The 21,921-nt window shown below is 37.5% G+C and overlaps 1 protein-coding gene across 7 annotated transcripts in view; it reads left to right on the top strand.

Annotated features, from left to right (window-relative positions):
- robo2 (roundabout, axon guidance receptor, homolog 2 (Drosophila)) overlaps positions 1–21,921 on the top strand; it is a 386,548-nt gene that overhangs the window by 315,991 nt on the left and 48,636 nt on the right. For all 7 annotated transcript variants that reach the window (XM_058079123.1, XM_058079125.1, XM_058079127.1 and 4 more), the window contains 7 exons: positions 2,211–2,382; positions 6,020–6,225; positions 8,471–8,552; positions 8,644–8,809; positions 9,043–9,209; positions 12,800–12,921; positions 18,580–18,811. In XM_058079123.1, coding sequence (XP_057935106.1) covers positions 2,211–2,382; positions 6,020–6,225; positions 8,471–8,552; positions 8,644–8,809; positions 9,043–9,209; positions 12,800–12,921; positions 18,580–18,811 — 1,147 coding nt within the window. The remainder of the gene's footprint in view (positions 1–2,210; positions 2,383–6,019; positions 6,226–8,470; positions 8,553–8,643; positions 8,810–9,042; positions 9,210–12,799; positions 12,922–18,579; positions 18,812–21,921) is intronic.

Raw genomic sequence — 21,921 nt, 5'->3', positions numbered from 1 at the left:
CTGTCACTGAACCTTCCACAGAGGTGTGATGGTGATGATTATTAAGAGACAAATACGGGCTAATTAATTACAATAAATGACATGTTTTTTTTGTTTTTTTTTCTCGTCTTCCTCTTGGGATAATGAAGTGTTAAACATGCACTACTGGTGATGTACTAATTTGTTCAGGAGAAACCTTTCATTTATCACTCGTTGTTGTTGTTGTTGTTAATTTGTTACATTCAAGTGATTAGCGGAAATTAAAGCAGCTAATATGTTTGCTCTTCACCTCTGGGGATAATCTGTGAATAAAAAAAACGAGATGCCCCATATATTGGATTTTTCAACTATTTAGATCACGGGTCTCAAACTCAATTTAGCTGGGGGCCAATGGAGCTAGAGTCTGGGCAAGGCTTTCCCCCCCCAAAAAAACCGCATTTATTAAAAACAGAAAAATATACAAACTTTTCCAGTGCTTTGGTTCCGATTTTCTACAATAAAAGCTCTGATAAAACATTCCACTGTTCTCAAATATCTTAATTTTTATTTTTCTGCACAAAATAAGATAAAAAATAAACAAACAAATCAAGAATAAATAAATATAATAATAATAATAAAACCGCAAATAATAAAAATTTAAGAAACCACATATAGTTGGTGGGTAGACAAATGATTTTTTTCAGATTAAAATGAACAAAGCATTATTAGAGCCCTGTAGACATGACAAAACACGACTATAGTCACATTTATACTCTTTTTATTTACAACATATTGCGCAACTGCAGGGTCTTGAGACACATGCTAACTCGCAAACTACAGAGCTAGCCACCTAAACGGTAGCCTTCAAGTTATTTCCTTTAAACTTAAATAGCCAAAAACTTACCACTTCCACACGGATAGGGAGGATAACTATTAACAGTTATTTAACCTTTAACATGAACATGAATCAAACGTAATAATTTTTTCTGGGTACATGATACCATACAGCATCCATATCAAACTTGCGCGGGCCGCAATTTACTGCAAATGAAGTATTTTCAAAAACAACAAAATTGAAGCAATACTATAAATTGTAGTCACAATAGCTCCCGATGCACAATGTCCAATTTAGTGGACACATGATCAATCACAATTTCCTCCAATTACAAAATCAATACTTGGATATTTTAACAATTATATTACTTAGTTGTTGCTTGATGTCCCAATATTTTTTTTTCCCTGCAAGAGTCGCAACTGTGACATTAAGATTCATTCATATAGGAGAAAAAAGCTTTTGAATAGCTGTGCACTGTAGTGACCAAGAGTTAAGATGTGTAGCGAAGCCTTTTTTTTTGTTTAATTTTATTTGGGCAAATATAAGAAATATTACAGTGCATTTCTTACATCAATCAAAATATAACTTTCCATTATTTACATTTGTATTCAACTATCTGATCACAAGCCCAAAAAGAGTAGGCTGATTTAATTTAATTTAATTTAATTTAATTTAATTTAATTTAATTTAATTTAATTTAATTTAATTTAATTTAATTTAATTTAATTTAATTTAATTTAATTTAATTTAATTTAATTAAAATTAAAATTAAAATTAAAATTAAAATTAAAATTAAAATTAAAATTAAAATTAAAATTAAAATTAAAATTAAAATTAAAATTAAAATTAAAATTAAAATTGAAATTGAAATTGAAATTGAAATTAATTTTATTTAATTTTATTTAATTTTATTTAATTTTATTTAATTTTATTTAGTTTTATTAAATAAAAAATGATTTAATTTAATTTAATTATTTAATTTAATTTTAATCTGTTGTTTTCTGAAATCCGGAGTATTTATGCTTTTATTGTCAATTTATTAGCCTACTTTTTCCTCCTAAGTGTAACATTTACATATCATTTTCTGGGTTGCATGTGTCTAATCTTGTACATTAAAAAAAACAAGAACTTGAGACCAACTCAAACATCAGTTTCTTCTTGTTAAGCCCTACCTTGAGGTTTTTAGACGTTTCTCTCGGAAGTGGACCAAAGTATGCGTGATGATTTCTCATGTTTGGTGCTCAGGCTCCGGGGAAACATTCCACTCTTGAACATCATTAAAGAGTCACTTGTGCACAATAGACAACCTTTAAAAGTCTCCATACTGCAGCAGTCATTGTGTGTTGGTGAGTCTTGTCATGTTTCCAGGTGGCCTCCTTGCTCTCGACTAATTGGCCGTTTGTTCCTCTTCCCACAGAATTTGCTTTTTCCCAACCAGCCCCAGCAGCCCAACAGCCGCTTCTCCGTGTCGCCCAACGGCGCCCTCACCATCTCGTCGGTGCAGCGGGCAGACGCCGGTTACTACATCTGCCAGGCGCTGACTGTGGCTGGCAGCATCCTTGCCAAGGCTCAACTGGAGGTCACAGATGGTGAGGAAAAAAAAAAAAAATCAAATGCCAGGATTCACACTTTAGAGCCTGAGCACTGCTGCATTGTGGTGAAGCGGGGTTGCCTTTTTCGGGGAAAAAAAATTGTGCTTTATAATCAATAAATTAACAATTTATTGTAGGTGGCTAGTCGATTACTGTTATTACTTTGTATACAGTATATAACAAGTATGCATTTTATGACTATACAGGGTGGATAGGCTCCAGCACTAATTTGTGAAGATAAATAATATGAATAATATTATTCATTCATTCATTCATTTTCCTTTCCTTTTGCCAACATTTGCATTGTTTTCCAATTATAAATTATTAGGGAAACAAAGACGGGCGGGATGTAAACCTCACATTGTATCCCAAAATGCATTGTTTTGATGCAATTTCAAGCATTTTGGGGGTTTATTGTTGGGCGTATTATGGGTCTGCAAGCAAACTGCAGCAGGCCATCATATAATTGCTGTGTTGCAGTTAAAATTGAGCATAATATTCATGCATCCATCGTCCGCCATTCCCATGACAATAGTGAGGACATTCGGTATAGAGAACACATTTGATGGATGGATTCATGAATATTTATTCGCCGGTTTTACAGTTTTTCCAAACCAATTTTATTTTATTTTATTTTATTTTATTTTATTTTATTTTATTTTATTTTATTTTATTTTATTTTATTTTATTTTATTTTATTTTATTTTATTTTATTTTATTTTATTTTATTTTATTTTATACCGCTTTTTCCTCATGAGAGTCGCGTGGGGTGCTGGAGCCTATCCCAGCTGTCTTTGGGCGAGAGGTGGGGTACACCCTGGACTGGTGGCCAGCCAATCACAGGGCACATAAAGACAAACAACCATTCACACTCACATTCATACCGATGGACAATTTGGAGTTTTTGGAATGTGGGAGGAAACCGGAGTACCCGGAGAAAACCCACGCATGCACGGGGAGAACATGCAAACTCCACACAGAGATGGCCGAGGGTGGAATTGAACCCTGGTCTCCTAGCCGCCCTTTATTTTATTTTATTTTATTTTATTTTATTTTATTTTATTTTATTTTATTTTATTTTATTTTATTTTATTTTATTTTTATTTTTATTTTTATTTTTATTTTTATTTTTATTTTTATTTTTATTGTCAATAAAATTGTCAGCATATTCGGGCAAGTAGTTCTCACCTTAAGGATTCCCCATTGGCAAGTAAATTTTGTATTTAATGTAGAGCCCTGCAAACTATAGCCGTCTTATCACCATATTGTGGCTTTGTATATTTATGAAATATGTGGGGGAGGGGCATTCTTCTTCTACTTCAGTTTCACAATCTGGTCAGGCGTTTTTTTGTGTGGGAGTCGTTGAGTGACTGAGTGACCGAGATTTGCTGCGGAGTGACTTACGTGCTGACGCCAAGCGGCAGAGCATCTAATCTTCTTGGCTACTGTGATGGTGCGATAGACAGATCAAACAGGAAGTGGGAATGTTGCGCAGTGCAAACAAATATCCTTTGATTGACTGCAAGGCTGGAGTCGTGCAATGTGCAAACAGTGACATGCACTTGCCGGAATGTGAAGACGGTGTCCAAGATGAGGAAGAGAATGGTATCAGGGTGCTTCGGGGCCGGGGGGGGGGGGTCACGGCCGCACCTGCTGTAGCCTCCATGTGATTTACTGACAGCGGTGTGCTGAGTTCAAGGAGATCTGTAATGAGAAATTCTTGATCCAGAAATCCAAGGCCTTGCTGCAGCTTTTTCCCCTCCCGTTCTCCATTCCACAGACACATCCATCAGGATCGTCCAGCATGGCCGCATCATCATCATCCAGGCTATTTAGCAACAATACAGCCTTTCCATAACAAAGGCATCTTCTGGCTGGAAGCAGCTGCTTTATGATTGATCTTATTCATATTCCCGGTATACTCATTTTGATAAAACTCTCCCTGCAACCTTTCCCTGGATTCCTGGAAGTCACAGTGCATGCCTTTTGTCACTAGTCGCTGCTGCGGAGAAAAGGAGGGTGTGATAACATGTTGAAAGGTTACGGAGGTAGACTCGGTAATTACGCCCCGCAGGTCTGACATCATTAATCCATAGCTTCTAATTAATGTGGCTTCTCTGATGCCGGTGGGGAGACACTACATTATTCAACACTAAATATATAAACTGGCTGCCGACTCCACGGTTAACCCCCGAGTTCACCGTCTGACACGTTTACTCTTTCATAGAAAGAGGAGAGTAGTAAAGTAGTCTCTCCACCAACCACTCATTTTTTTTTCAATGTGCCACTTTAATACAGTTATTTCAGTAAAACTAGCATTACTTTGGATTATTTTATTATTATATATATATATATATAATAAATATTTTAATAAATATATATTTATTATATATATATTATATATATATTATATTTTTAAATGTGGCCATAATGGGGTGAATGTGGTGTGATAAAGTGCATAAAAGAGAGCAGTCATAATGATTATTCCAATAATCACACTTAAATTGGAATTTTAAATTACAAATAAACTAGATGCTTAATGCTAAATATAGCAAACTGATTAACTGATATAGTTAATATTCAAACTTAAATTTAAACTTAAATAAAAATTTAAAAATTTAAAAATTTAAAAATTTAAAAATTTAAAAATTTAAAAATTTAAAAATTTAAAAATTTAAAAATTTAAAAATTTAAAAATTTAAAAATTTGAAAATTTGAAAATTTGAAAATTTAAAAACTATATTATGAAAGCAGGAAGTGAACAAATGTAACAGTTACTGATTGTGAAAGTACCAGATGAAGGGGTAGGATTTAATAAGCTTTGCTTCTTCCTACTCCTTTTGGACATGAAGTGCTATATACGTATATCACTATATCGATGGTTACTATGGTACCCATTATGTCATTGTATGGTCATAACACCTCGTACGTCGGTACATGACAAAAATATTTTTTAAATTAATTTTTTTAATGAAAAAAAAAAACAAAAACAAAAAATAATGTTTTTTTTAATTAAAAAAAACTTAAACTATATTAGGAAAGCAGGAAGTGAACAAATGTGACAGTTACTGATTGTAAAAGTACCAGATGGAGGGGTAGGATTTAATAAGCTTTGCTTCTTCCTACTCCTTTTGGACATGTGGAACTGGGAACTGATTATGGGATGCACTCAATTGTAATCTGATGCATGTTCAAATGAAATTAAACCATTACCATTACCATAAATGTGGGAATGGTTGTTTGTCTATATGTGCCCTGTGATTGGCTGGCCACCAGTCCAGGGTATTACCCCTGCTGGGATAGGCTCCAGCATGAAAAAAAATCAACACTTTAGTTACTTCTGTGTTAGTTTGCTTCTGTGTTGGATACTGTGGTATTGTGCTGCACGGAGCACATAACGATGCATTTTTCCAAAATGCACACTCACTGACTTGGCAGGAACCTCCAGCCAAACATTGTCTAGAAGAAGCGTCTAAAAATAATGCAGTGAGTGGAAACTGCTCAGCTGTTCTTCCTCTTCCTGGAAATACAGGATCCTGTTTTAGGACGGAGAGGGAAAAAAGCCCACCGCTGGCTTTGGTTTACAATCAATGGCATAGAGGCATCATGTTGTCGTTTTTTTGCTGTGTTGCAGTTCTCTCTGACAGACCGCCTCCCATCATCCGCCAAGGCCCGTCCAACCAGACGTTAGGGGTGGACAGCGTGGCGTTGCTCAAGTGCCAAGCGTCAGGTGACCCCATCCCTTCTGTCAGCTGGCTCAAAGATGGCGTCAGTCTACTGGGGAAGGACCCTCGCATGTCCCTGCAGGAGCTGGGTAGCCTCCAGATTAAAAACATTAAGGTATTCATGTGTTTTGTTTGTTTTTTTTTGTGTGTTTTCTTTTCATTTTCTACCGCTTTTTCCTCATGAGGGGGTGCTGGAGCCTATCCCAGCTGTCTTTGGGCGAGAGGCGGGGTACACTAGGGTGGTCCTTATTTTTCAACTTTTGAAATTTCATGCTCTCACCCCACTAATATGTTAGGATAAATGAAAAAAAAAACATTTTGGCCAAATTGTATCAATATTGATTAATATTTAGAGGTTGCTCAACAACTTTGAAGTTTGACATATTCTGTGCATATTCAGGAGTTTTCGTACATTATGATAATTTGTGCAATAATTTGTTTTATTGGTTTAATAATGATCATTAATTTGACTTTATGACAGCATTGGACTTATTGTTTCTTATTATGATGCAGAATATGTGAAGTACATATTAAATATGAGTGACAACAGTTCAATGGCATTATTGCTTAGATTATACTATGGTTCTGATTTCATTATTTGAGATACAAACATAAGAAGTTTGTTTCATCTTTTATTTCAATGATGTCATTTATTTGTATTTTGCTGGTTACCGCTCTGTCACAGTGACTAGTCAATAAAGTTTTATTTTATTTTGCTTTGCGTTCTTAAAATGGTACAATTTCCTCAAAAACAAGCAATTCTGGAAATATTCAGAGGCCTTGAGCAACCTCTAAATATAGTTTAAAAAATTCAAAATTTTGCACAGTGAGTTTTTATTGATATCCTAACACATTTAGAGGGTGAGAGTTGAACATTTCCAAAACAAATTTTTGACCCCCCATATAAGGACCACCATAGGGTACACCCTGGACTGGTCGCCAGCCAATCACAGGGCACATATAGACAAACAACCATTCACACTCACATTCATACCTATGGACAATTTGGATTCGCTAATTAACCTAGCATGTTTTTGGAATGTGGGAGGAAACCGGAGTACCCGGAGAAAACCATGCATGCACGGGGAGAACATGCAAACTCCACACAGAGATGGCCAAGGGTGGAATTGAACCCTGGTCTCCTAGCTGTGAGGTCTGCACACTAACCACTTGGCCACCGTACTGCCCTTTGTCTGCTAACCACACGGTGCCGCCCTTTATTTTATTTTATTTTATTTTATTTTATTTTATTTTATTTTATTTTATTTTATTTTATTTTATTTTATTTTATTTTATTTTATTTTATTTTATTTTATTTTATTTTATTTTATTTTATTTTATTTTACATAATTCACTTTGTGGTCCCACAAAGGTCCCATCTTGTGGTGTTTGACCTCCAACACAGAGATGGCCGAGGGTGGAATTGAACCCTGGTCTCCTAGCTGTGAGGTCTGCACGCTTACCACTTGGCCACCGTACTGCCCTTTATTTTATTTTATTTTATTTTATTTTATTTTATTTTATTTTATTTTATTTTATTTTATTTTATTTTATTTTATTTTATTTTACATAATTCACTTTGTGGTCCCACGTTGTGGTTTTATTTTATTTTATTTTATTTTATTTTATTTTATATAATTCACTTTGTGGTCCCACAAAGGTCCCACCTTGTGGTGTTTGACCTCCAACACAGAGATGGCCGAGGGTGGAACTGAACCCTGGTCTCCTAGCTGTGAGGTCTGCGTGCTAACCACTTGACCACCGTGCCGCTCTGTAATAGTAATATCTTTTACTTTTACACAGCAGGACGCACATCAGGACCATAATGTTGATTGACATGAAGCCTTACGGACATGAATAGCCGGCATTGATTGTAGTCCTAATAGTTTGATACTATTACTAAGTGGAGCGACCCAACAGGGTTGGACGGGGTCCAGCTGGAGGATGCATCACATGTACGCACTTACACACACATGCACACACACATTTCGAGTAGATTAAATTTGCGTCTTCCTTTCCCCACTCTGAGGCCTCGGTGGAATATCCATTACGCTTGACAAAGCTGAAGACCACTGACATGTTATTTAATAAATGGAAGGGATGGAACACACAAGCAAAACAAAAGCTTGAAAAGAGGACGCAGGAACCATGCAGCTGTCATCGGGTCCAGGGGGTTCACGCGGCCCACCCTAAATTAATCATGGAAGAGTGGTGAGAAGGAAATGAAATTCATTAGCAAAATTAGCGTCAGCACTCGGAGACGGATACACGGAGTTACTTGGTGAAATCATCAGGAAGCCGAAGAAGCGAATTGGCATGTTTCCGACTCAAGTGTTGATGACACGTTGTTCTTTTTAAAGCTGTCAGATTCCGGGATCTACACGTGCGTGGCTACTAGCTCTAGCGGAGAGACATCATGGAGCGCTTTCCTCGAGGTCAAAGGTAATGGTTACTAAATTTAAACAATACGAAACTGGACTTTTTTAGATGTTTGAGTTCAGTTCTGAACAATGTGGGGGTAAATGTCTTACAGAAGCTGGCGGCGTAACGCTCACAAAGAACCACGATGACAACGAGCTCCCGGGTCCGCCATCCAAGCCTCAGGTCACAGATGTCACCAAGAACAGCGTTTCTTTATCCTGGCAGGCGGGCTTGGTCGGCGCTTCGCCCGTCAACTCGTTTGTCATCGAGGCGTTCAGGTTTGTGTCCGAGTCTGATTATGTTGCGTTCAGGATTCAACCAAGTTATGGATGTTGACTACAGGACTTTTTTTTAAAATTATGTTAATAATTAATAATTTAATTTATAATTATTATTTATAAATTAATTTATATTTATATATTTATTATTTATATATATTTATATATATTTATATAATTATTATTATTATATTTATAATTTTTTATTAATAATAATTAATTTCGTTTTGCAGTCAGTCGGTGAGCAACAGCTGGCAAACTGTCGCAGATCACGTAAAAACCACCCAGTACACCATTAAAGGTCTTCGCCCGAATACCATCTACTTGTTCATGGTCCGGGCAGTCAACAACCAGGGTGTGAGCGACCCGAGTCCGATGTCGGATCCTGTCAGAACGCAAGGTAACACACACACATCGGACACATCGTCATCCCGATGTCCAATCAACTGATGGCATCTGTTTTTTTTTTGCTGAGTCGACTGATAGTCGAAGGTCAATACAATCCACCTTGATACTTATCATACTTTGGCGGTTGAAATACGGCGGAACTTGGTAGAGGTCAAACTCTCCATCTCAGCCCAGCTCATTAAGACTTCCACTTAAGCAATTATGTAAAATAAGCATGTCTGCTTTTAGATGGCCTAAGTGAGTTACTGCTGTCCCTGCTATGTTAATGAATATAACGGGGAAAAATGACTGCCTTCCAGCTCATAGCAGATTTTATTATAGTAGCGAGCGAGCCGCAGTCTCCTGATTACATTGATATGATAATCAGCCCCAGGCTAAATACTGTCAAGGCAAGAGTGTGCTCTTCATAAAAGAGTGCGTTTCAATTCCTTCCTCGTTCAGGTGATCTATCAATTTGTTTATTGATACGGATCTGTCTTTTGATTTGTGCCTTTTTGAAAATAATCTTCTTCACTCGAGTTTTCCGATGTGACCTGTAACTTCAAAACAAGAAAAATGGCGGTGAAAGAAACCGGGAAATAGTGTCACAGTGCCCATTCATCTTGTTGCTGCAGCCATTTTGTTAAGTAGTAGTCTCTGACAGGTGACACGAAATGGATACAAAAATGGAATGAGGTCATTTTTGTTTATATTTGCTGCCAAAAGTGATGCCGTTCTTCAGGTACCCTGCTTTTTCGTCTCAGAAAAACACTGCAGGACTGGAACGGTGACTATAGGGGTGCTATTACATGTCTAAAGGGCTCTAATAATGGTAAAAAAAATTAAAGGTCATGCTTAACTTTTAAAAAATATAGTAATATTGAATCCTACTTTGTGGAAACTCACTCATCACGATCGGGTCTAGAACCAATTAACCATCCATCTTGCTGCTGCAGCCATTTTGTTAAGTAGTAGTCGCTGACAGGTGACACAAAATGGATACAAAAATGGAATGAGGTCATTTTTGTTTATATTTGCTGGTGTTGCAACAACAAAAGTGATGCCATTCTTCAGGTACCCTGCCTTTTCGTCTTAGAAAAACACTGCAGGACTGGAAAGGTGACTATAGGGGTGCTATTACATGTCTCAAGGGCTCTAATAATGGTAAAAAAAACATATTTTAAAGGTCATAAACAGGTTTTCTATGCTTTAACTTCAAAAACATTAAGTAATATTGAATCCTACTTTGTGGGAACTCACTCATCACGATCAGGTCTGGAACCAATTAACCATCCATCTTGCTGCTGCAGCCATTTTATTAAGTACTAGTCTCTGAGAAGTGACACAAAATGGATGCAAAAATGGAATGAGGTCATTTTTGTTTATATTTGCTGGCAAAAGTGATGCCGTTCTTCAGGTACCCTGCTTTTTCGTCTTGGAAAAACACTACAGGACTGGAAAGGTGACTATAGGGGTGCTATTACATGTCTAAAGGGCTCTAATAATGGTAAAAAAAACATATTTTAAAGGTCATAAACAGGTTTTCTATGCGCTAACTTCAAAAATATTAAGTAATATTGAATCCTACTTTGTAGAAACTCACTCATCACGATCGGGTCTGGAACCAATTAACCATTCATCTTGCTGCTGCAGCCATTTTGTTAAGTAGTAGTCTCTGTCAAGTGACACGAAATGGATGCAAAAATGGAATGAGGTCATTTTTGTTTATATTTGCTGCCAAAAGTGATGCCGTTCTTCAGGTACCCTGCTTTTTCGTCTTAGAAAAACACTGCAGGACTGAAACGGTGACTATAGGGGTACTATTACATGTCTAAAGGGCTCTAATAATGGTGAAAAAACATATTTTAAAAGTCATAAACAGGTTTTATATGCGCTAACTTCAAAAATATTAAGTAATATTAAATCCTACTTTGTGGAAACTTACTCATCACGATCGGGTCTGGAACCGATTAACCATCCATCTTGCTGCTGCAGCCATTTTGTTAAGTAGTAGTCTCTGACAGGTGACACAAAATGGATGCAAAAATGAAATGAGGTCATTTTTGTTTATATTTGCTGGCAAAAGTGATGCCGTTCTTCAGGTACCCTGCTTTTTCGTCCTAGAAAAACACTACAGGACTGGAACGGTGACTATAGGGGTGCTATTACATGTCTAAAGGGCTCTAATAATGCTAAAAAAACATAATTTAAAGGTTATAAACATGTTTTCTATGCTCTAACTTCAAAAACATTAAATAATATTGAATCCTACTTTGTGGAAACTCACTCATCACGATCGGGTCTGGAACCAATTAACCATCCATCTTGCTGCTGCAGCCATTTTATTAAGTACTAGTCTCTGAAAGGTGACACAAAATGGATGCAAAAATGGAATGAAGTCATTTTTGTTTATATTTGCTGCCAAAAGTGATGCCATTCTTCAGGTACCCTGCCTTTTCGTCTTAGAAAAACACTGCAGGACTGAAACAGTGACTATAGGGGTACTATTACATGTCTAAAGGGCTCTAATAATGGTGAAAAAACATATTTTAAAAGTCATAAACAGGTTTTATATGCGCTAACTTCAAAAATATTAAGTAATATTAAATCCTACTTTGTGGAAACTTACTCATCACGATCGGGTCTGGAACCAATTAACCATCCATCTTGCTGCTGCAGCCATTTTGTTAAGTAGTAGTCTCTGACGGGTGACACAAAATGGATGCAAAAATGAAATGAGGTCATTTTTGTTTATATTTGCTGCCAAAAGTGATGCCGTTTTTCAGGTACCCTGCCTTTTTGTCTTAGAAAAACACTACAGGACTGGAACGGTGACTATAGGGGTACTATTACATGTCTAAAGGGCTCTAATAATGCTAAAAAAAAAACATATTTTAAATGTCATAAACAGGTTTTCTATGCTTTAACTTCAAAAACATTAAGTAATATTGAATCCTACTTTGTGGAAACTCACTCATCACGATCGGGTCTGGAACCGTCCATCTTGCTGCTGCAGCCATTTTATTAAGTAGTAGTCTCTGACAGGTGACACGAAATGGATGCAAAAATGGAATGAGGTCATTTTTGTTTATATTTGCTGGTGTTGCAACAACAAAAGTGATGCCATTCTTCAGGTACCCTGCCTTTTCGTCTTAGAAAAACACTGCAGGACTGGAACGTTGACTATAGGGGTGTTATTACATGTCTAAAGGGCTCTAATAATGGTAATAAAAAAAAAACATATTTTAAAAGTTATAAACAGGTTTTCTATGCTCAAACTTAAAAAACATTAAGTATTATTGAATCTTAATTAATCTTAATCTTAATTTAAAATGTTGTTTTTATTTTAATATCAGTGCAAGACCATCTAGTAGTTAGATTGCAATGGACAAATTATATTTTCACTTTTTTTAAGTACTACATCTCTCCAAGTCACAGGTGTGTGTGTGTGTGTGAAAGGAAGAAAAGCTCTGAAAACCTCTGATATAAGAGAACCTTTTTTTTTCTCGAGAACCAATACTGTCTTATACTTGGGTCCTTACAGTACTTGCATCCCTTACTTCCTGGTTCAGTGCTCTGATATACCGTTTGGTCCCGCTGCAGATATCAGTCCTCCAGCACAGGGCGTCGACCACAGACACGTGCAGAAAGAGCTCGGAGAGGTCATAGTTCGCCTGCACAACCCCGTCGTCTTGAGTCCCACCGCCATCCAGGTCACATGGACGGTAAGTGCAGCTTGTCGTATTTCAAACAGAACTGGTCCCTTTGTATTTATTTGGACTTTGCAACGTGTTTTTTTCCATAAGAAATAATGGAAATTGAAACTGTTGGTATTGTAAAACCTGTATCAACTCTCCAGGCAATGTTTTAAGTAACATTCTAGCCTTCTGAACTAGCGTACTGTCAGGTTCAAACTCCTGTGACATTTGTAAAAACACTTAAATACAGAAGAGACGGATAATAATATTCAAAGTTACTCGCAGCGAGGAGAGTGAAACAACATACCCAGTGACTTGCAGTTCACACTCCTCTCTTTTTATTCTCTTTCGGGGGTCCCTACTACATGGTCGTGCAACTCTAAGGGGGGCGGGGGGGGGGGGCAGTTGCACGAGCTGTATTTGTTTGTCTATGTGTCTGTGTATGTGAGAGTAATTACTTTTATTATTTTATGAGTTCTTATGGGAACATTTTTTCTTCAGCACTTTCTATTGTCTAAACCAGGGGTCAGCAACCCGCGGCTCCAGAGCCGCATGTGGCTCTCCAGTCTCTTTGTTGCGGCTCCCTTTGCAATGCTTGAATATTTTTTAAGCACCCGAGTGGTGAAAATGCACATCTTCGTTATGAGTTTACAAAAATCCAACTTTGTGTGAGACCATGAATGCATCCTGACTGCGTTCTGACTGGTGACTGAATGAGCAGACAGGATGCTATCCAGTTCTCTCTGACAGGTTAACATGAAGGGAAATGAGTAATACTTTGAGTTATTTGAGTTATTAATTATTAATTATTATTAATGAGTTATTTGACAATTCTAAAAAATAAATTAGAGCTCATTTAAAAACAAAAGTTTATCTCCAGTACTAGCAAGAGTACTCCAACTCGTCTTTTTTTTTTTCCCTCCAATGTTGTTTTAAACATACAACGTTTTGCGGCTCCAGGCTATTTTTCTTTAGTGGGCAAGTGGGTGAAATGGCTCTTTTCATAGTAAAGGTTGCCAACCCCTGGTCTAAACAAATGAATATAAGGATGATAACTAACGCTATATTCATTCTATCTATGTTTTATTCTAACACATACAAGTGTAAAAATAAGCAAAGGAGTGTAAATAACACCAAGGCTATTTTTTTTTCCGTTTTTGAGCCACAAAAATCTAAAGAAAGTCTTGTTCATGCTTGGGTGCATGCTGACGCGGGAATGCTGGAGCCCATCCCAGCTATCCTCGGGTCTTCGGGTCCCCATCCAATCACAGGGATTCATTATTTTATTTTATTTTATTTTATTTTATTTTATTTTATTTTATTTTATTTTATTTTATTTTATTTTATTTTATTTTATTTTATTTTATTTTATTTTATTTTATTTTATTTTATTTTATTTTATTTTATTTTATTTTATTTTATTTTATTTTATTTTATTTTATTTTATTTTATTTTATTTTATTTTATTTTATTTTATTTTATTTTATTTTATTTTATTTTATTTTATTTTATTTTATTTTATTTTATTTTATTTTATTTTATTTTATTTTATTTTATTTTCATTCATTCATTCATTTTCTACCGCTTTTTCCTCACGAGGGTCGCGGGGGGTGCTGGAGCCTATCCCAGCTGTCTTAGGGCAAGAGGCGGGGTACACCCTGGACTGGTGGCCAGCCAATCACAGGGCACATATAGACAAACAACCATTCACACTCACATTCATACCTACGGACAATTTGGAGTCGCCAATTAACCTAGCATGTTTTTGGAATGTGGGAGAAAACCGGAGTACCCGGAGAACATGGGGAGAACATGCAAACTCCACAGCTGGGATAGGCTCCAGCATACCCTCCCTCCCCCTTAACTCTAATGAGGAAAGCGGCATAGAAAATGAATGGATGGACTTTTGATAACACTACCACTTCCCCACCCATCATGAGTTGATTCAATGGAACCTCTGAAGTACAGTAAACCTCGGCTATATCGGATTCAATTGTTCCCACTGGTTTTGTCCGATATAAGCGAAATCCGTTATATGCGTATACCGGAAAATGTCCGTTTTACGCATATATCGGATTTATATCCGGTATATGCGTAAATGGGATTTTATCCGTTATAAAAAGGCACTTCCTTGGCTATGTTTCCAATGTACCTGGACGCGCAGGCAACGCTGCAAACGCTGCAAATGACGTCGTATAGCGGCCTGTCACGATTCGGCGAATCGGAGCGCCACGATGCGGCCATCCGATATATGCGAGGGAAATTTCATGGAAATGCATTGGAACGGGACTGGAGATTTTGTCCGAAATAGGCGAAATCCGTTATAAAAAATCCGATATATGCAATGAATTTTTATTGGAAATGCATTACAGAAAAATCGGTTCTTTTTTATCTGTCCGTTGTGAGCGAATTTCCGAAATATCCGAGTCCGATATATCCGAGGTTTACTGTATATATTTTAAATCTATCATCAAAAACAGATTTGCTTTTTCTTTGGGTTTTTAGTGACACACAGTCAAAGTTAATTGAAGTCCCACCCACATTCATACCTATGGACAATTTGGAGTGGTCAATTAGCTTAGCATGTTTTTGGAATGTGGGAGGAAACCGGAGTACCCGGAGAAAATGCGTGCACAGGGAGAACATGCAAACTCCACACAGAGATGGCAGAGCAGGGAATCGAACCCGGGTCTCCTAGCTGCGTTTCCACCGTGCAGCCATATTTTGTGTTTTAGTTCTGCCTAAAAATATCATAAATGACATCCTGTAAAGTAAACGGACATAAAAAATTGAAATGGATAGAACCATCTGGTATTGTTTCAGACCTGGGACACAATCACACTTTGACGCAAATAAATGTGTGGCAATAAAGTGTTTGGCAAACAGTATTTTTCCCGCTATGGGCTGAAGCATTTATCTTGTTTTCTTCCCCGTATGCAAACACTTCCAAGTCACGGCATCAGCATATTTTGTGACAAATTACAAAGCTACCGGGATTTAAAAAAAAAAAAATTCATAAATCACTCAGGCCTTGCATGCATCTGTTATCGACGCTGGGGCTTGTTTCTATTTCCAAACGAACCACATTAGCAGTTTTCCCGCTGACATGTTTATTTACCCACGTAGCATGTCCCACCTCAGGACTCGCCGGCTAATTTAAGACTTTACGATCTCAACGTCCAATCACCTCAAAACATGACTAGCCTCATCCATCAGATTCGCCTTCCGTAAGCAGCGAGACCTCGCTCAGAGAGCTTTTATATTCCCAAATCATTCCATTAATAAGTCACAATCCCTGGCTTGGAATCCCATTCTATTGATTTACTCACGCTACACTAGGAAAAAAAAAAAGCATGTGTTTAATATGTCATTTAAAGGCACAGCATTCTTGGACTGTTAACAAGCCATTACAATGAAGGATGCCACCATTGCCCTTGTGTACCAAGGGAGCGAGGGCGGGGGGGGGGTCTTTCGGTTGGGGTGGCTATCACGGCACACATTTGCTCTTATCATCTCTGTGACATTCTCATAGGCAGGATCTCCCTCAAGGGGCTCTAGTGCTCTTATTCCAGCGTTGCAAGCTTAGAATATACCGCGTGTGTCCTTCAAGGGCGCTCTTATGAAATGTATTTTGATTTTTTTTAATAAGAGGAGCAAACTCTTAAGGTAATGTCAAGGTGTTCATTAAGCTAAGCGTTCTATAGCCGGTTATAAAAGAGACCATTAAATTAGTAACAGCCTCTAAAGTGTCATGAAAGCAATCCAAGGGAGCAGAAAAACATCCTTACTGTTATACACCCGTACTTGAAAATTACTTTTTATCACTTTGGTTTTATTTGTCTGCACAGAAACTTGGTTCTATGGTTTTCAATGCTTTTTTGATACATTAGAGCAGGGGTCTCAAACACGCGGCCCGCGGGCCCAATGTGGTCCGCCGGACACTACTTTGAGGCCCCCGCCTTGATATGAAAGTTTAACGTTAAAGTTTGATATGGATGCTGTATGGTATCATGTACCCAGAAGAAATGATTACGTTTGATTCATGTTCATGTTAAAGGTTAAATAACTGTTAATAGTTATCCTCCCTATCCGTGTGGAAGTGGTAATATTTGGGCTATTTAAGTTTAAGGGAAATAACTTGAAGGCTACCGTTTAGGTCGCTAGCTCTCTAGTTATGGTATCATGTACCCAGAAAAAAATATTACGTTTGATTCATGTTCATGTTAAAGGTTAAATAACTGTTAATAGTTATCCTCCCTATCCGTGTGGAAGTGGTAATATTTGGGCTATTTAAGTTTAAGGGAAATAACTTGAAGGCTACCGTTTAGGTCGCTAGCGCTCTAGTTTGCGAGTTAGCATGTGTCACAAGACCCTGCAGTTGCGCAATATGTTGTAAATAAAAATTGTATAAATGTGACTATAGTCGTGTTTTGTCATGTCTACAGGGCTCTAATAATGCTTTGTTCATTTTAATCTGAAAAAAATCATTTGTCTACCTACCAACTATATGTGGTTTCTTAAGTTTTTATTATTTGCTGTTTTATTATTATTATTATATTTATTTATTACTGATTGATTTTCTTTATTTTTGATTTGTTTATTTATTTTTCATCTTATTTTGTGCAGAAAAATAAAAATTAAGATATTTTAGAACAGTGGAATGTTTTATCAGAGCTTTTATTGTAGAAAATCGGAACCAAAGCACTGAAAAAGTTTGTATATTTTTCTGTTTTTATTAAATGCGTTTTATTTTTTTTTTTGAAAACCTGATACGGCCCAGCCTTGCCCAGACCTTAGCTCCAGTGGCCCCCAGGTAAATTGAGTTTGAGACCCCTGCATTAGAGCATCAAGGTCTAGGTCAAAAGTCAAGGGCACAGCAAGGTCAAAAATGAATTTGTTCCAATTTTTGTTTTTAATATAGTAGCAAGTTAGCCACTCAGCTGGTTAGCTTTTGGTATCAATGACCATAACCTTAACAAGATAGCAGGTCATAATTCACCCATACAGAGTTAAAACTGTATTTGCTGCAAAACATGTATATTGGTCATAGCTTAAATTAAATTCGACTTAAATTAGACTAAATTAAATTGTACCGTCTATGATGACATTACGCTAAAATCTGTTTTTCTTTGCTGGAAAATGTCTTCATTCTTATGATGAAACACAGAAATCAACACAAATGTATCTGATATTCCTTATATTGTCTTGGCTGCATGGTGGTCGAGTGGTTAGCATGCAGGCCAAATTGTCCATAGGTATGAATGTGAGTGTGAATGGTTGTTTGTGTATATGTGCCCTGTGATTGGTTGGCCACCAGTCCAGGGTGGACCCCGCCTCTTGCCCGAATGTGCAATGTGATCAGCACAATACAGTAATATTTTGCCGCTTACTTGCTTAAAATGTATAAATTTATTATTTCATAGTTGAATATGATTTATTATTAGTAAAAAATAATATGCACATGTACATATAATTTACATATTTTTTGCCTAACTGAATGATTTTTGTGTGTGGAAGCTGCTATATGAACTGAAATACAAATATAAGTCACTCAGATGACGCATTCAAGGACACTGTGATATTGTACAGTAATCTTAATGTTACTAATGCGACTTTTGCAGCCTAAACTAAAGCTAAAACAAAACAAAGCACAAATAAAAATCATGTGATCTTCCCTTCCCGCAGGTGGACCGACAGTCCCAGTTCATCCAGGGTTACAGAGTTGTGTTCAGGCAGACATCAGGACTACCTGCTCCAGGACACTGGCAGATGCAAGATGTCAAAGTCCCCTCTGAGCGCAGCGTGGTCCTCTCATCGCTAAAGAAGGGTATCGTGTACGAGATCAAAGTCCGGCCGTACTTCAACGAGTTCCAAGGCATGGACAGCGAGTCCAGGACGGCGAGGACCACCGAGGAAGGTATGACGCTGAAGGAAAGCGATGCGCTTTGTCTGTGTAGCAGTAACGACGGCTGACTCACGACCCCCCGAGGCTGGCGTTTGTCATATCACTGGCAAACACATCCTTTGGAGACAAAATGCATGTCTGCGCCTGTCGCTCCGACCTTCCGAATGTGCTTTTTCACGGTGTTTACGACGAGGATCTGTTTGTGTATCCTGACTCCTGATCCATCACCCGGCAGCCGTGAGGCCCGAGGTGTGATTGGAGCCCGCACACACTCGGTGTCATCTGAAGATGATGTGTGCGTTTGATTCGTACATGCTTTGACAAGACCGCAGAGCACCGTGACACCATACTTTCACATCGTAACATGAAATTACTCTTTTGACCCATGCTGGAAATTATGCAATAAACTCGATAGCGAAGCAAATTCTCACAACTGCACAAACTCATATAATAGATGGATATAATAGTTGATTTCACAATGGAGAAACTAGTGCTTCACATTTCCTAGAAAGTCATATTGTGTAATCCGTATTGCAAGAAATAATTTAATTCTAACTCTCTTAGCAGCAACAGAAAGTAAAACACTCAATTTTCCGGTTAATTTAAATTCCAGCACTCAAAAGCGGAATTAAACTAGGAAATAATGAAGTTACGGCAAACCCAAATGAGATTCCAATGAATGTTTTGCAAGTCGAATAGCTCCTAAGAGAGCAATTTGAACTCATGACAAGAGAAAAGATTGTCTGCTTTCAGCCGCAAAGACTCACTATCGCCCCTTGAGGAGCCTGGTGGTATTACAGTACATCTTAGCTTCCACTGATCCGCCAATCACAATTGTAATTTCTAAAGTAAGAACACCGTACGACAGCGGAACAACACTGAAGAAGTCAATTTGGGGTGTTTAATCCACTTGCAAGAAAGCCGTAAATGCTAACTTTTCTCATTTTTTCTCATGTTCTTGTTTTTCCAATTTTCTCCTTTTCTCGTTTTCATCATTTTTTTATTCTGCATTTTTTTTCAAATTTTTCTCATTTTTAGTTTTTTACATTTTTCTTTTTTCTTGTTTCTCTTGTTTTACCCTTTTTTCAAATTTTTCTTGTTTTTGTCATTTTTCGCATTTTTTTCATTTTTTTCTGTTTTCTATTTTTTTTAATTTTTCCAGTTTTTCCTCATTTTTCTTGTTGACTTTTCTTGATTCCTATGTTTTCACCAAAAGAAATCAAGCAAGCTAAAAACGGTGTGGCCAGTAGGAGTTGTTTGCACAAAAAATAGAATAGAATAGAATAAAATAGAATGCAATAGAATAGAATAGAATAGAATGCAATAGAATACAATATAATAAAATAGATGGGCTGATTTTTGGTCCCCTTGGAACACATTGTGGGACTTGGTGGTAAATGATTTCCACCACTTAAGGACAGGCATTGGAAAAGACAATGGAATGGACAATGGAAAAGTGTTCGATATCCTCATACAAGACCTGAAAGTCATCTTCAGCATGCTCTTCCATCCTGAGGCTTCAATGTGCTAGAGATAGTCCACATGAGTGGTGACAGGCTCATTTATTTTCCCAATCTCCAAGGGGACCATATCTCCGGTACCAGCCAACCTATAGACCATTGTGGTGGAACCGCCGTCACGTCAACAACATTACCGTGGAGTGAAGAAAGAACCAAACCGTGTCCTTTTTTCCCCTCAAGGCGGCCCCCAGAACCAATGTGTCCCGACTATTACTGACGCCGATAACTCTTTTTTTGCTTTTGCTCTATCTGCATCCGAGTCCCTTGGAGCAGGGGTGGGCAAACTTTTTGACTCGCGGGCCGCATTGATATAACAAAATTTCCGGGGGGGGGGGGGGGGGGGGGGGGGGGGGGCGACTATATATTTTACACGTAACAGTCCACCTGGTATTATTGTATCTGTAAAATTGTCATGCAATCTGCTATTATTATTTATTATTTTATATTTATATTTAAATATTTTAATAATAATAAAATATTATAATAATTAAAATAAAATTAAAATAATAATTATTATATTATTATTATGTAAAATATGCAAATATAACAATATTATTATATATAATTAATATAATAATTAGCATTAATATAATAAATATAATAATATAATAGTTATAATAATAATATAATAATTATTATTTTAATTTTTATTATTATTATGTGCTTGTGTCTCTTTTTTCAGGAGCACTTTGTAAACAACAGACCATGTCAAACAACGAAATTGATACAACCATCAAAAGGTTGGCTCAGGCCATGATGCCAGCTTGTATGTTGAGTTTAAATTAAATACTTTTGAAAGATTGGGCGGGCCGTATTCAAACACTTGGCGGGCCGGATGTGGCCCCCGGGCCGTAGTTTGCCCACCCCTGCCTTAGAGGGATTGAGCGCTTTCTATTTTGGTCCTGAGGCTGCTTTGAGCTGATGCAGCAGGCTCCTTTGAGAGGATCCGACTTCCAGAAAGATAAATGGAGAAGTCGTTTTTTTTGGGAGTGATTAAAACTTACACTGACCATTAGCTAATACGAGTAGCGATTTCTCCCCGAGTATGGATTTACGCAGATGAACGGTCATTCGTTGTAAGATTAGGTCTCACTTGGTACGGGTAAGAACGGAAGTCACGGCTCACGGTGCCGTCTGACTCTTATTTCCCAAGATGATCCTTTGGAGAGCATTTTTATGCAAAGCGATTCTTTGCATTGATGAACACTTGTAGGCGGCGAACCGAATGCCCACCCAGCGTCTCTTCTATGATTTGTTTGTATTTCTTCATTATCCGGCATAGCGGCATGCAGACATTAGAGACAGGAGGTCACATCCGTGCCCGCCATACATCACGCCGCTAATGGCTCTATTAGCACACACTCTGAGGCCCCTAATGAAAAATGTGAATTGTTTAGCACAAATATGCATGATAATAAGCCGCTAAATCATTCATACCATTAACTTTGAACGACATTGCCCGTGATGGCTGCTGCCACAGCCGCCGCTCCGTCACCTGGATTTAATGTGGCGCCCAAGCACCGCCGTTTGATCCGATTCTCCCCCCGGGTAGATTGTTTCTAATCTGGCTAAGGTGGTGGGTTCATCACGGGGCCCATTCAT

This window comes from Doryrhamphus excisus, chromosome 8 (genome assembly GCF_030265055.1).
Source record: "Doryrhamphus excisus isolate RoL2022-K1 chromosome 8, RoL_Dexc_1.0, whole genome shotgun sequence".
Taxonomy (NCBI): domain Eukaryota; kingdom Metazoa; phylum Chordata; class Actinopteri; order Syngnathiformes; family Syngnathidae; genus Doryrhamphus; species Doryrhamphus excisus.
The sequence above is the reverse complement of the archived record's forward strand: the minus strand, read 5'-3'. Positions and strand labels throughout refer to the sequence as shown.